The following is a 15,369-nucleotide window of genomic DNA, read 5'->3' as shown; positions in this document are numbered from 1 at the left end:
CCCAAGGCTCTTGGCACCGCTCCCTGAGCCCCTCTGGCCCTCTCTCTCTCCAAGGGTCCATGGCCAGCAGGGGGCTCATGCCCAGCTGCCCAGCACAGGCCTTCTGCGCAAGCCTCCAGGAAGAAAGCCTGTCTTTGGGGCCATAGGCTGGGGAGAGATAAGGGCTATTGCCAAGCCAAGGACACAGCACACGTGGGCCCTAGGGGCCCCAAGTCCCTAGGCGGAGCTCTGAGGACCTCTCCGGAGCCAGAGATACACTCCGGGAGATGTGACAGGAACGGCTCCACCTCTGCCAGGAAGCTTCCAGGCCTGCCAGCCCTGGGGCCTCTCCCTTAGCAGGCCACGGAGACCAAGACATATCCCTGGGCACACACACCTTCTCAGAGCCACAGAGGTGCTCACCCAGGAAGTCTCCCCATTGTGCCAGAGGGAAGGCTGAGACCAGAGAAGAGCAGGGACTCCCCAAAGGCCACCTGCCAAGATTGGACCCAGGCCTCCCATACTAGGGCTCCAGTCCCTGTTCAGCGTCAGGGAGCACTGGATCCCCACCGGCCCTGCTACTTGCACCCTGCAGGACCCAGGGAGGACCCCTGGCCTCTGAGACCACCCAACCAGGGGTCGCTAGGTGTCCTCTGAGGGCCCCCCCCCCACTGGGGGTGTCCGGGGCTGATTTGTGGCTCTGGGGTGCTGTCCCGCAGGCTCCTAGGGCAGGCTAGCTGCAGCGGGCAAGCCCAAGGCAGACAGTCAGGGACAGAGCATCGCGCAGCCCAGGGCTGTGAGCGGCCGTGGTAATCGGAGGAAATCCTGGGTACGCGGGGCTGTGCCCGGGGTAACCCAAGCCATGAAGTGACCAGGGGTTGCCATGGTTAGGGACAGGTATGGTTTCTGGGTGGGACAATGGCCCGGTGCTTCTTCAAAGCTCTGGTCCTATCCCATCCACCCATCACAGAATCAGAGAGTGAGCAAGTTGAAACCTTGAACAGGGCAATCCTTGAACAGAAGGGCTCCCTAGACCAACTGACACCCAGAATCCCAGGCTCGTGGACCAACTGAGCTGGGGACCCCCCAGGTGCTTCCCGAACAAGAAGGCCGCGTAGGCACCTCATCTTGACTTAGTGCCCTGCCCCGTCCCCTGCCCCCTCTCCCCCACCTAGAAAAGAGACCACCAGAAAGGTTACTGGTGAGGACTTCTAAAGAGGCAAATGGCACAGATTTTGGGGCTTTCTGGAGAAGCCATAAATCTCTGGAATTCTTTCCTTTGCTCTCCTAATCAGCCTACTCTAGGACATGAAGCTGATTTCTCTGCTAGATGCCAGCTAATCTGTCTATCCCCCCAAATTTCACAAACAAGGTTTGCTCTTCCTGAAGTTTTTTTTTCCCCTCTCCTTTGTGAATCCTGTGTTTGCCTTTGTTCTTTGATTCAGTCTACCGACTGTCCCTCACATGTGAGGAACCAGTTTGCCTGCAAGAATCAATAAACTGTGCAAAATAACCGACATGCCTCTGAGCTATTCCTAGACACAGTCGGGGGGGGGGGTTCCCTGGTGGGGACAGTTCCCATCTTACTCAGCTCCTCCTGACAGGAGACTGGGTCAGGACATCAGCTCTGGCAGCAGCCTCCCTGAGGGGGAGGTGGGAGGGAGGGGCAGGCTCCCCATTTACCTCTGGACCCAAGTGACACATTCCACCCAGCCCCGGGACGGCAACCACAGGGTGTGCTAGGACCCTCTATGACCACCTGCCACCTAGGGTGAAGAGCGAGTAGGGAACCTCCAAGAACTGGGGTGCAGACACCAGTGGATCTTCCTGGGGTATCTCTGGCCTGGGCTCAAGTTCTAGCCCCATCCTCCTGTCTGGGTGAGGCTGCTCACGTCTGGAGGTTCCACTTGTGCCCTGCCCCGTCCCCCAGGTGAAGAAAAGAGTGAGAGGGGCTTTATCAGCTGTAAAAGCCACTTACTCAGTGGGCAAATGTCAAGGGCCTGGGCACAGCCTCCCCTTGGGAATCTGAAGTGGCAGACGGTCCCAGAGCGGGGAGAGTAGCAGAGGGCCTCCCTAGCAGCGGAGTGGCCACAGTTCCAGGACTTCTAAGAGGATGGATCCCTGACCTTGACGCAGCTCCTTGCTGTGACTGCTCAGGGACAACTGCAGGGCTTCCAGCCCTGTCTCCCTGGCTCCTCCTCAGGGTCCCGACAAGCTGAGGGACACTGTGCCACTCCCTCGCCAGGCCCTTTCCTGCCTCCAGCCTCCTATCCACGCAGCACCCCTTCCCGAATGCTGTATCCCCTGAGCTGGGAGTGAGGCCTCACCCCTACAGACCCTGCTCTGTCTGCACTTAGCTCGAGCACTCCTCACGACACTTGTCACCCAAGCATGCCCTCTCTACCAGCCTGCCTGGGGCCCTGCCTGGGGAGCGGGGGCTCCCTCCTACTCTCTTCTTTTGTTGCACCAGCCATGGTTTCCTTTTTTTTTTTTTTTTATTTAAGATTTTATTTATTTGACAGAGAGAGACACAGCAAGAGAGGGAACACAAGCAGAGGGAGTGGGAGAGGGAGAAGCAGGCTTCCCGCCGAGCAGGGAGCCCGATGCGGGGCTCGATCTCAGGACCCTGGGATCATGACCTGAGCCTAAGGCAGACGCTTAACCACTAAGCCCCCCAGGCGCCCCAGCCATGGTTTCCTTCACCCGGAGCTGCTTGAGGGAGGGGCTGGGTCAGAGACATGCGGTGACCCCAGCACACAGCTCTGGGCCTGGCTAAACCTCATGGAGCCTCAGTTTCCCTGTCTATAAAATGGGACTATGGGACTAGCTCAGCAGTTCTCAGAGTGTGGTCCAGAGACCCCGGAGGGTCCCGAAGGCCCTTTCAAGAAGTCTGCAAGTTCCTTTCCACCTCTGTATCTCTGCCGCCAGCTTTTCCTCATACACTTCAACCAAACAACCTCACATCAGACTGGATGTGACACAGATAGGAGAATTAGCTCTCTTCTATTAAGCCAGACATTAAAGATATCTCAAAAAATTATAAAACAATAACACTCTTCTTCCTAATTTAGGGGGCATATTCATAGTTATTTTTCATAAAAATGTTTTCCTATAATAGATTTTTATGGTTATTTTTTAATGAATTAATACATTTTGTGAAGTGTCTTAGTTTTAATTTCTAATATGGTAAGTATCAACAGATATAGCCTACATTGACAAATGCTCTTGGGAGTCCTCAATAATTTTAAGAGCATCAAAGGTTCCCGAGGCCAAAACATGTGAGAACCTCTAGGGTATAATCTCCACAGGCCCTTTGTATTCTGATGGTCTCTGAACCTACCTCCTGGGATCAGTTCAGTCCTGGCTAAGTGAGGCTGTTTGTCCTGTTGAGTTTCAAGGTGTAAGAATATGGAGCGTGGCCTATGTACAACTGGTTCTTATATCAAGGGTTTGTGGAGTCAAGGAGCATATTCCCTCCTCCATCCTCTTCTGAGGATACAGACTCCCGACCCATCCTCTCTTCACCGGAGGACCAATAGAATGGCAGGCTCCGACCCCATAGCGAACCCAGAGGAGGCAGCAGTTCCCCATCTCTGGGCAAAACACAGAGCCTCTCACCAATCCACCCAATGGCCTGGGGAGGCACTTGAACCCGTGGTACACACCGCTCCCTTCTCCAATCACAGACCACACCAGCCGCAGTCCAAAGGATGGTTCAAACCCTGAGCTGCTGCGGGCAGGTGGGTCCCTGGTTGCCTCTGGAGAGCTGGCCCCTGCGAGTGGGCGGGGCTGCGAGTGGGCGGGGCTGCGAGTGGGCGGGGCAGCACTCACGTAGATGAGGTGGTCCCGGTAGCGGATGAGCAGGTTGCGCAGGATGCCAGCCTCGTTGAGGTCTCCCAGGCGAATCATGTCCTCCACGCCGTGGACCGACGTGGGGTGCATGGGCTTGATGTGCGTGGCGTTCTGCGGGGAGATCCAGTGTTCCTGCAGGGAGGCACCGTGGCTACGGTCAGGCCGGGCTCCTGGGACCCAGGTTGTGCTCTGCTGGGCAAAGGGCCCAGGAGGGACAGGGATCCTGGGTCTGTGCGACCCTGGTTAGGGCCTCCTCCTCTCCTGTGGCCAAACACTATCATTATCAGGTTTGAGTCTCTGAGGATGGTGCTGCCCACCCGCACTCTCTGTGGACCACTCCTCCTCTTAGGGAATTCTCTCTACAGACCTAAAAGATGGGCAGGGCAGGGACTTTGGTCCCACTTAGCTTTCTCATAAAGGGAATTAGAGTCCCCCCAGTCACTTTGCAAGGTGGAGGGGAGAGTGTAATCACTGGAATTAGACTTGACTTCAAATACAGGCTCTGGTAAACAAAGGCACAAAAAGTAATTTCAGACAGTGCCAAGAATAAACCGACAGGCATATGGGTTAGAGACCAGGGAGGGAACTACCTTAGGGTGTCAAAGAGGTGACATTTGAGCAGAGATCCGAATGATGGGAAGGTGATCCCTGTAAGATGTGAGGGGATGTCCAGGCCCAGGGAACAGCCGAAGCTCAGCCTCTGAGGCCAGCCAAGGCATGCAGTAGCGGCGGAGACAGAGGGAAGTGGGCCTGTCACAGATAGATGTCACAGGGCTTGTTGATGAACGTGGAGCAGGGGTGAACTTTCCATGCTTGTGAACTGATGCGGAAACTAGGAGAGAGCTTGCCCCATGGCTCCCCCTATTCTCGCCTGCAGTATCTTCTGCTGGGGGGCGGGAGGGGGCTTCCGGTGGTACACCTGGCCAATAGCACTGGCACTTTCAACAAACCTGCAAATCCCTCCTTCCTTCCCCAAGGCGGTGTCCAGCACCTTGTCACAATCTAGCTTCTCAGCGAGGTGAGAGTGAACTGTGCTCTGGGGTATGGCCGCAGCCTGAGCTCACTAAGCCCCACAGCCCTCTGGGGCCCTCTGCCTGTTCCCAAATGCCAGAACCCTGGGAGCCTCAGGACCAGACAGGAGCTTGACTTTTGGGAACAGGGGAGGAGAAGGGGACCCCACTGCCACCTCCCAGCTCAGGCCCTAAGACTTGGTGGGTAGGTGTGATGCACACGACATGTCCTCCCATACCTGCTTCTCCTCCAGGAGAATCTGGGGCATCAGCCCCTCATCTCATCCCATCCCCAATCTAACTGGTCACCCAGTCCTACTCAATCATCCCTCTGAAGGGTTGCTGCTGATTGAGCAGTACCCTCCTCACCAACCTGAAGCCCCTCCCCTGATCCAGACCACCATCTCTCACCTGGCCCCCTGGCCCTTGCTGTTCTCCAGCTATCCTCCAGCTCTCCCCTGCAGTCCCAACCCCCCTGGGAGTTTCTTCAAGTACCTGTCTGATCCCAGCACTCTGGGGCTTGGAGCCCTTCCTTGCTCCCCCCATACTTCAGCCTGGCATGCAAAGGCCAACCTGACTTTGGCCACAGGGACTTTGGGCCTTCGTTCCAGCAGTCCCCTGTACTTCCGAGCCAGGGAAGGTTGGTCTCCACTTCCCCAAACACCTCTGTGGCCTTGCTCATGCTCTTCCCTTTACTTTCTTTCCACTCAGGCTTTGAGGCCCAGCTCAAAGATTTCCCAGTTTCTAAAGCCTTTGCCGACCATGCTGCCCAGCCTCACGTGCTCCATGGCGCCCTCCCCCCACCTTCACCACGGGAATGTGTCAGGGCCTCCTCTGGGCCCCCACGTTGCCTGGGTCTCCCATGGCAAAGGCAGTGGTCACACTGGGCTGCTATTGCCTGAACACGGTTCTGACCTCCCAATGTGCCCCAAGGCTGGGGACTCATGGCGGCCAGACTCCGTGTCTTCTGGATCCTTGGTCCACAGTGCCTCAGACAGGGGCCACACACAAATGGTGTGGCAGGGAATCTGATGGGACAGATGGCTAGCTGGTGGCTACTGGGGACCAGTTCAGAATTGGAAGCATAAGTCCTAGTCCCTTTTTCCTGCCCTCTCACTTCACCTGAGAAAACAGGATCAGAGTAGGACGGTGGCCTGCACCAGGCCCTCAGAGGGAGCAGGGACAGGGCCAGCCAGAGCCCACAACTCCAACTGCCCTGGCATTTCATGGCACCTTCTGGGCCAGGAGCACTTGAGTCCAGCTCAGACCCTCACACAGCCCTCCCTGAGGCATGAATGGGCTGGACAGGGAGATCAAAGAACCCGCCTGGACTTTCCAGTCCTGAGTGGAACATTCCTCTCTCCCATTTTATCCTATTTCTTGATAAACGTTGATCCAGTTGGAAAATTCCCTCTGCCTGGTCCCTGCTCACGGACTCAGTGCTACGCTCCAGTGCAGGCTGGAGGGAAGAGGATGCCTGGGCAGGCTGTCTGCCTTCCCCCTCGACCCCAGCCTCTGGTCCCCATAGTCCCTCCCCCAGCAATTCAGCACAGAGGTGAGAGGCAGCTCAGCCACCACGCCACCCCGTAGCCCTGTGCACAGCACTTGGCTTCCCTGAGCCTCCATGACCTCATCTATGCAATGGGAATTAGAGTAACAGTCCCTTCTTCTTGGGGACTTTGAGGGGATTAATTGAGACACTAAAGGCCAACCTTTGTTTCACTCCCACCACGTCTAAAAGCACTGGTGCCTGGTAATTGCTTAGCCAGGGCTGGGTATTATTACTCTAACGCTTTCTGGTTTTACAGAGGAGATCTATGTTCTCGTTTGTTCCTCATAACATCCCAAAACAGAATGACCAGTCCCCATTTAATGAGGAGTCACACTCAAGTGATCAAGTGGCTCACCCCATTACATGGCAGAGCCAAGCCTCTCCCCACCCCTTTCCTGCACAGAAGGACTCCCAGCAGACGTCAGCACCTCTCAGGCCAATGTCCACAGGCAGCTACAGCTAGAAAAGTGTAACCAGGGCTCTGAAGGAATGCCGGAGAGAGAGAGGGAGAGCATGGCCAACCCCAGGGACTGGGGACACTTTTGGAAAAGAGGAGCTGGCCTGGTGCTGAGTTTGGAGAGACATGAACTGCGTGCTCTGTAGAGGAGGGGAGGGAGGGGTGCCTCTGGCAAGGGGAACAGCTTGGGCAAAGGCAGAATGTTAGGATCCCCTTGAGGATCGTTCATTCATTCATTCATTCATTCAGCAAGGCTTCACAGAGAACCCTCCCTGGATAGATGCCTTGTGGGGTCTCAGGGAAACCAGATGTGACTCGCCTAGTCCCTGCCCTCAAGTTAAGGGAGTCTTGAAAGTCAGAGGGGTCAAAGACAACAGCCTGGAGGGCTGGGGTAGGGAGGTGGGAGGAAGGAGAGTGGGACAGCCCCTGAGAGAAGAGGCCAGAAGCCCTGGGCCCAATGCCGCTGAAGCAAGCCAGCCACCCAGTCACGCCCCTCCCCGCCTGCAGCCCCCACTCCCAGGGCTTTAGTGGGAGCAGATGGGGAGGGGAGCTCTGGGATCCAGTGACACAGTTACAGGACACCATCTGACATGCAACATGACCCAGGTGAAACGTAAGCCTGCAGGCAGAGTCCCGGGGCCCCACTCTAGGCGCTACAGGCAGGTTTGTGGGCCTGTCTGGGCTGCCAGCTGAACCCGTGCCCCCTTCTCAGGCTGCAACCGCACAGAGGCTTCCTAGAAGGTCCTAGAACAGAGCCTCCAGAAGGACCTGCAGGCACTTTGGTTCTCAAGCCCAGGGGACAGAGCATGGCTCAACAGAATCTGAGCGCCAGAGCAGCCACTGAGATATGGGTGAGGAAACACTACACAGAGACCAGAGGTCCTCGGTGCTAATCCCAGCACCATCACTTACTAGCTGTGTGACCAGGCCTGGTGGTCCCTCCCTGTCCCAGTTTCCCCTTGGGGAACAGAGCATTTGCCTCTCACGGATGCTGTGAGGACCCAAGACAGAGCCTGGGTCAAAGGGCTTTGCAGACCCCATGGGGGTGGCCCTGAAGGCTGTAGGAACAACAGTGATGCCCCTACCCCCTCTATGGCCAGAGCCTGACCTCCAGGCCCCTGAGCCCTGCCCTTGCCCCCCAGTGGAGCCCTCTGCTCCCTGTCACTGCACCCTCTTTTGCTCCCAACATTCTAGGACCCCGAGACAGAAACTTGGTTCTATCTCTATATTCCCCAGCACTGGGTACAGCACCAGGCACAACGCAAATGATGGTGGGACTGAATCTCCCTGGGTCCCTCATGTCCCTGCTAAGCTAGGACTCTGTTCCCAGGACCACGCCCCCACGTCCCCTTGCTATGGACACATGTGCTTCCCCTCTGGGCCCTCCTCCAGACTACCCGCTTTCTCCAGGGCACGACCCTGACCTCATAGTTTTCTGTCCCTCCCCATGCCCACTACCCACACAACTTACACCTCTTGTGTCCCTCTCCTTCAGGGCCACAAGAAATAAAGGGTTAATCTATTAGATGGATTCCCAGGGCGGTGCCAAGGTAAGCAATGAACTCCTAGGATGCCATAACCCAACAGAGCAAGACTACGGGCATTTTTAGTCTAACTCGCTTTACTGAGGTATTCTCTACAGGGGCCCCAACATATGGGTCAATAACCCGATGAGATAGTTACTATGATCCCCACTTTACAGAAGAGAAAACTGAGGCTTGGAAGGGAAGGAGACTTGAATGTTGCAGAACTAATACATGGGCAGGATGGGATTTGAATCCAGTCTGTCTGATTCAAAGCACCCCTGTGCCTGAGGAGCTCCCAGCCTGGTGCTGGCCCCTGCCCGCCACCATACACGTGCACGTGCGCCCCCCCCCCGCCCCCCGCCACATACACACCCATCCCTAACACTAGGCAGAATGCACTGAGTGCTTATGGAAATAGAACCCAGCAGCCTGGGCAGAAGGGGAGACACCCTCTCGCTGGGGCAGTGGGAAAGCTCCATGGAAGACGGGGTATCTGAGAGGCAGAAGCAGGGGCATGAGTACTGCCTCCACCCCCCTCAGGTTACTGCCCGGTCCCTGCCTTGGGGGACCTGTCAGCCTGGGTCTTCCCAAAGGCCCAGGGACATGGGAGGTAGGGGGCTACTCACATTGCCTTCATCATCCACCACCTGGATCTGCCCCGAGTCACAGAGCTTCACCACTGCTCCGATGGGCACGTCGAACTCCTGCCCAGATCTCAGGTCCATCCAGACATAGTCCCCCTGTGGGCAAGAGAGAATCCCAGGCCAGGTGAGCAGGGAGGGGGATCCTGTGCCCCCACCCTCCTACCACCAGAGGCTCCTGTGCCAACCACAGGAGAGGGAAGAAAGAGCTGGAAGCCATCTGGTGCCAGGCCCCGAGTCCGGCACTGATCCAAGGTCCTCAATCCCTCCTCTGTAACAGCTCTTACTGCCCCCATTTCACAGATAGGTAAGTAGAGGCTCAGAGAGGGGGGTGAGCCAAGACCACACAGCTGGGCAGCTTCACACCCAGGCCTGTCCAGCGCCCAGCTCTCCCCAAGGCTCTACACCTCATACACAGACAGCAAATCTGTCAAGGTTCAGGCAGAAACACCAAGCCACCCAAACCACTTCGCCTCTGTCCTAAAGGAGCCATCTCTACAGGATACCCAAACAGTCTCCATCGCCTCCGGGGGCGAGTCTCAGAGTCATAGGTGTGGGTTCCTGGCAGCGACACTGCTCTGTGCTGGGCCCTGCGATCCGAGCCCCCCCACACTGCCTCCTGACTTGCGGGGAGAGCCCCAACCTTGAGGGGGAGGGTGTCACACTGTGTCCCTTGCTCTTACTACATACCCAGTAAGGCGCATGGAAGCCAAACCCCAAACCCAGAGTCAGAGAAATGGACTTAGAACAAATGCTTTCAGCACGGATGCATTCCACAAACACGTACAGAGCACCTACTGAATACAAGGCACTGATTGATCTAAATGCTGAGGATCCAGCAGTGACCATGGCGTCTACATCCCAGCTGGGAGGAGACAGAAAGCAAATAACTGAGCAAATCCGTTCCCGCGATTGCTGCAGAGGACGGTGAAGGGCCCAGGCACACGGATGGTGGAGAATGCCTGAGCCGACAGCAGCCCTCACAGGGCTGGGCAAGACCCAGCGCTGCAGACGCTCACTGGCCTGCAGGTAAAAGTTGGATTGTATCCTAATCCTAACAGGCGTATTCCCCCGGAGGGTGAGAGAACACAGACATCTTAATAAAACGAGAACTTACCACGTGGCAGTTAGAAACAGAACAGCTAACAAAACAGAGGACAGTGAGGTCAGCCCATGGGAATGGCCCCGTGGAAACCGCTCTGGGCGGCAAGTCAGGAGTCGGGGTTCTGGGCTTGTCCAGGCTGGGCCTTGGACAGGTCACTGACTGACTTGAGCCTCAGTTTCCACAGGTGTCTGAGGGGTGGGCTCAGTGAGTCCCAAGGCCAGCTCCTCACTGCCTCAGCCTCCCCCTGTTCCCATCAGAATCAACTATTTTTCGGCCACAGCTACCACTTCATAGGAGGTTATGCATGTCAGAGACTGGCTAGCTCCAAACCCGAGCTTTCTCCCAGAAAACGTAGGGAGAACTGGAGAGTCTCTGGGGACACCTCCTGTGTTTCCCGAGCATCTGCGCTGTGCTTCCCGTGAGGCGGCCCGTGTAACCCTGTTCTCCCAAACCCAAACTGCGCTTCCTGACACACCCCTCAGCCACGCGGAGTTCCAGGCCACGGGCCACCGGACACGGCCTGCTCATACTGCTCGTCTCCACCTGCCGGCTTCCCCGCCCCCCTTTCCACAGAGAGAACGCCTGGCCGTCTGTCCAGCTCTTCCGGCCCCGCCCCACCTCCCCACCTTCTCCCTCCTCCTCCCCAACTGCTGAAGAGTCCGTTCAGGCATCCAGCACGTATTTATGGAGAACCCACTGTGGACCAGTCCCGTTCCCGCTCTGGGGACAGAGCCGTGAACAGATGGGAAAGGCAGAGTGCCTACAGCCAGGTGAGGGGAGGGCGTGGGGTGACCATGGGCAGATACCAGGTCGCGCAGGGCCCTGTAACCATGGACAGAGGTTGGACTTTCTTTTAAGTATGACAAAAAGCCATTGGAAGGTTTTAAGCAGGAGAATGCCATGATGAATTTACATTTTCAAAAGCTCACTCTGGCTGCTGTGTAGAGAATGGGGGCACCCCCCCCCCAGGCTCCAGGGCCCCTGAGCTTGCCCCTTTCAGCCAGCACCACGCGGAGTGACCACCATCTGTGCAACCTCTCACCACTAGCATGCAGCCTCCCCCACCGCCCGAGGACAGGGCTGGGTCTGAGTCTCATCTGGGACTCCCCAGAGTCAAACAGAGTCTAACACAGAAAAACAGAATTTGTCTCTCGATGAGACAGAGTGTGTGTGTGTGTGTGTGTGTGTGTGTGTGTGTCTGTGTAAGAGACAGAGCATGTGACAGAGGGTGTGTGAGGAAGAATGAGAGAGAAAGAGCCAGAGCCAGAGCCAGACACTAACTGCTGGAGGCCAGGCTGGCCGGGACATTGCTTCATGCTAACTCCCAGTACACCCACAACAGGCCAGGTAGCAAGTCAGATGCTTCCCTGTGATTCACTATCTCACTGACAGCCCTTAGGCAGAGGGTTCTATTTCTACTTCATCTCCTCAAAGAGGTCAAGAAACCTGCCCAAATTCACCCAGCTGTTTTGTAGTAAAACCAGGAATAAAGCCCAAATCTGACAAACTCGAAATCCAGTGCTCTTTCCTGACATCTCTCTGAACCCAGTCCTGTGAGCAAAACAGGAAACACTGATAGGACCCTAGGCGTTACATGGCTTGTGGGCCAAAGGGCATGCTGGGAGCCCCAGTGGAGGGCAGAGCTGGAGGGCAAGGGTCTCTCTGAGTCACCTATAACCCCTCACCCGGCGCAGAGCCTGGCACACAGAAAATGCATCCCACTCAAGGAACAGAGGATAACCAAAATTAAAGACCTCATGTGATCAGGAAATGGGCGATCAGAGCGGCTGAGCAGGGAGCTCAGAGCCTACAGAAACAAAGTGACTAGAACTCTCCTAATCAAGGACAGTCACAAGGAGGGCAGTGACTTAACTTTCTCTTTCTCTGCTCTGGGTCTCAACTTGAGGAAAAAGACTAAAATGGCAGCTAAGTGGCCTCAGGGAAAATTCTGAGGCCTGAGAACTTCTGAGGGGAGAAGTTCCCATGGTCCCGGGCTAAGTTCTTGGGGCATCAGAATACAGGTGGGTTGGAAGTCTTCATTTTTACAGATGAGGAAACTGAGGCCCAAAGAGACAAAGGAACCTGGCCACAGCCACTCATCAAATTGGTGACTGATAAAACTGTGAGCACCTGCAGGGCAGAGCCTGAACCAAAAACAGAGTGGGTTGAGAGTCCTGGCTGGGTGAGAGAAGGAAGATGGAAAAGAACAGGAAACTTTTTTGTGGGCAGGAAGACGGAGAGGAAAGAAGTACTGGGCCCCAGGTCTTACCCCACCGGCCCCTCCCATTCCCAGACTCCAGGCACTCATGCCCGCATCTGGCCCCATTTGCAACCATTCCACTGTGAAGGGTGCCCCACTGGAGACTTCACCTTGAATTGAAAATCCCATTTGTGACATGATGGACGCCTCCGTATGGCCATGTGACATGGGGCCAGTTCCAGCTTCTCTGCTGTCACATGAGTGGCTAGAGCAGAGGGTCTCCCAGACCCAGAGTGATGATTTCTCAGAATGGATCTATCTAAAAGTTCTCAAAAGTACCTGGAAACCTCCCAGGGAAGCTGGACAGACCCACAGTGAACACACAGTTAAGAAATCTTAACTGTCTGACTTCAGCTCAGGTCATGATCGATCCTGGGGTCCTGGGATCGAGTCCCACATTGGGCTCCTTGCTCAGCAGGGAGCCCGCTTCTTCCTCTGCCTGCGCTCTCCCTGTTTGTGCGTGTGTGCTCCCTTGCTCTCTGACAAATAAAATCTTGAAAAAGGAGAGCGATCTTGGTTCGGGTCCCAGCTCTTCCACTAATACTGTGAGACTCTGGGTAAGCCTTTCAGTCTCTCTGGGCCTCGGTGTTCACAGTGTTCACCCACTCAGAGTCAGGGCATAGGAAGGTGAGAGACCCCACAAACGCATGTTGGCCTTGATGTCCACCCACCTGCCCTCCCAGGTGTGCAACCCAGTGTGGGATGAACACTAACTTCCAACAGGGCCTTGGCCCTTTATGCCTCTTCCCTTCTCTGGGGCAGGGTCTAGCTAGGGCTCAGTCCCCGTTTGTGGGATGAAAACGAATCTGTCTCAGGACTTGTTTCCCCCTCTCATCCTCATAATCACTCTGGGACACTGGTTTTATTAGCCCCATTTTCACAGGTGGGAAAGATGAACCAACCAACTTGCCAAGGGCACCTGTGAGCACGGAAGTCTCCAGTTGCTAACCTTAGGTGGTAGAGGGGACCCACCACCGTGCTCTCCTGCGGTGGGCCAGCCAGACCAGAAGTGTCTCCCGAGTCTCCTTGGAGCACCTGGAGGTGCTCCCTGCTCTGGACCCCGGAGAACTGGGGAAGCCCCTTCTGGGACCTGGCCCATCCACCTTGGCTGAACGCAAAAGCTCCAGGCACAAGGAGGGGCAGCCGGGGCCAAGTTCACGCTGGGAATCAGGGATGGTACGCCCCACCACAGGGCCCTGTCCGCGTGCACCCCAGTGCTCTGCGACCACCACCCGCCCAGTTCCCTCCAGGCGGGGAAAGGGAGGCCTGGGGCGGGCTTCCCGGCGTGCCCTCCCCCACCCCGCGCAGGCCTCACCGGCAGGACCGCATGACTCTTCAACGAGTGGTTCAGGCTGCGCACCAGCGCCCACTTGACCCGCTGCTTGGCGCGGACCTCGGCGGGGTCGGCGGGGTCGGCAGGGGGCTCCATGGCACGGAAGGTCTGGCGGCGGCTCCGGCGGCGGCAGGGCTCCGGCTCCCTAATTCACCTAATCCCATGCGCGCCGCCGCCGGGGAACCCTAAACCCGGCCATCTGCCGCGGGCCCATGGCAACGGCGGCTTAGGTGACGCCCGCGGGCCGACCGGGGAGGGGGCGCCGGCGCTGCCCTGGCCCTCTCCCATCTGCGCGGGACCCCCACCACCTGATCGTGGGGATCCCCGGCCGGCTTCAGCCAGACCACAGCTTGCGGCGCCCTGGGAACAGAGCTGCTGGCCTCAGCGCAAACCAGGCACCTGGAACCTCACCTGGACTGCAGTTTTGGAGAAAAATCTGTGTGTTTTCTATGGAAAGAAACCTGGGGATGTTATGAAGGGGAACGCAATAAACTTCATGAATTTTTGAGACTGAAGGGAAGGTGCCTGAAAGACCCTTCTAGCTCCCTGCTACCTCTAGAAAGCCATGGCAGGTAAACATCTTCAGGGGATCGGGGAAACTGGAGCGAGGAAGTTTCTGAACAGTCTGTGTCTGGTCCTCCTCATCCAGCCTTGAGGCTAGCCAGCTGGTAATGTCCAGCATGCAGAGGAAGCACGGAGGCCTGGGGGAGGGTGTCCCCTGGTTCTCCAGGACAGTGGACAACAAGCTGGGCTCCTGTGTCCGGGCAGCCACGCAGGACTGGGCACCTGGCTTGGGTCCATGCTGGGCCATGGGCCACAGTGGCCACCATCCTATCCAGAATGCACAGGCCCTGTGACTCTCCTCCCACTCTCTTCTCCCCTCTCCCTACTTAGGTTTTCTTCTTCCCCTCTCCCTCGCTCTCTTCTCTCTTCAAGGCCTATTGTTTCCATATTTGGCCCTTGGCATTGTCTGGAATCCTGGAGGCCTAATTGGTCCCACAAAAACAAACCAACCACTATGGGGAGTAGGGGGAATGGTAGGAAGGAGACAGTGATGCCTCACACAGAACTCAGAGCTGCCCCACTGGACCTGGGCTTCCTTCCACCCCAACCCCCTATCCCAGCCTCAGGGACCCAGCACTCTGCCACCTGGCACCAGCCGACTGACCCACAGCCATTCCCACCTACTTCCTGTGCCTTCTCAGGGACCCTGATCTCCGGAGGGGGTCCTTCTCCCAGCCAAGCACAGAATAAGCACACCCACCCCTGCCCACCCACCCACGGGTGTCCATGGGAACAGAGGAAGGTGCTGGGGGTGGGCTTCCAGGCATCCTTCCATTTGTCCATTTAACCAGACCTGTGACCAGCCTTCACAGGCTCAGACTAAAGTTTAGGGGACACCATCCTCAGAGCTCCCAGCCTGGGGATGCACAGACCCAGACCCAGAGAGGCCAGTACCACCAGATGAGGGATGGATTAGTCCTGGAGAGACAGGACAGCATGGCCACTAAGCCGTTGGACTCGGGACCCAGACAGCTTAGGTTTAATCCTGCTAGGTCACTCAAGCTGGGTAAGCTTGGGCAAGCTCCTCAACCTGCCTGTGCCTTTGTTTCCGCATCTGTGGGATGACAAGATAACAGTACCGCAGGGGTTG

At 56.7% G+C, this 15,369-nt stretch overlaps 1 protein-coding gene across 1 annotated transcript in view; it reads right to left on the bottom strand.

Moving 5' to 3' along the window:
• The window catches only part of MYO7A (myosin VIIA), a 78,909-nt gene that overhangs the window by 54,774 nt on the left and 8,766 nt on the right, over positions 1-15,369 (bottom strand). Inside the window, exons 2-3 of the mRNA XM_078058581.1 lie at positions 9,003-9,116; positions 3,811-3,963 (exon numbers count right to left, since the gene is read on the bottom strand). Coding sequence (XP_077914707.1) covers positions 3,811-3,963; positions 9,003-9,116 — 267 coding nt within the window. The remainder of the gene's footprint in view (positions 1-3,810; positions 3,964-9,002; positions 9,117-15,369) is intronic.

The sequence above is a fragment of the Halichoerus grypus genome, chromosome 11 (genome assembly GCF_964656455.1).
Source record: "Halichoerus grypus chromosome 11, mHalGry1.hap1.1, whole genome shotgun sequence".
Classification (NCBI taxonomy): domain Eukaryota; kingdom Metazoa; phylum Chordata; class Mammalia; order Carnivora; family Phocidae; genus Halichoerus; species Halichoerus grypus.
This window is presented reverse-complemented; position numbering and strand designations above follow the sequence as displayed.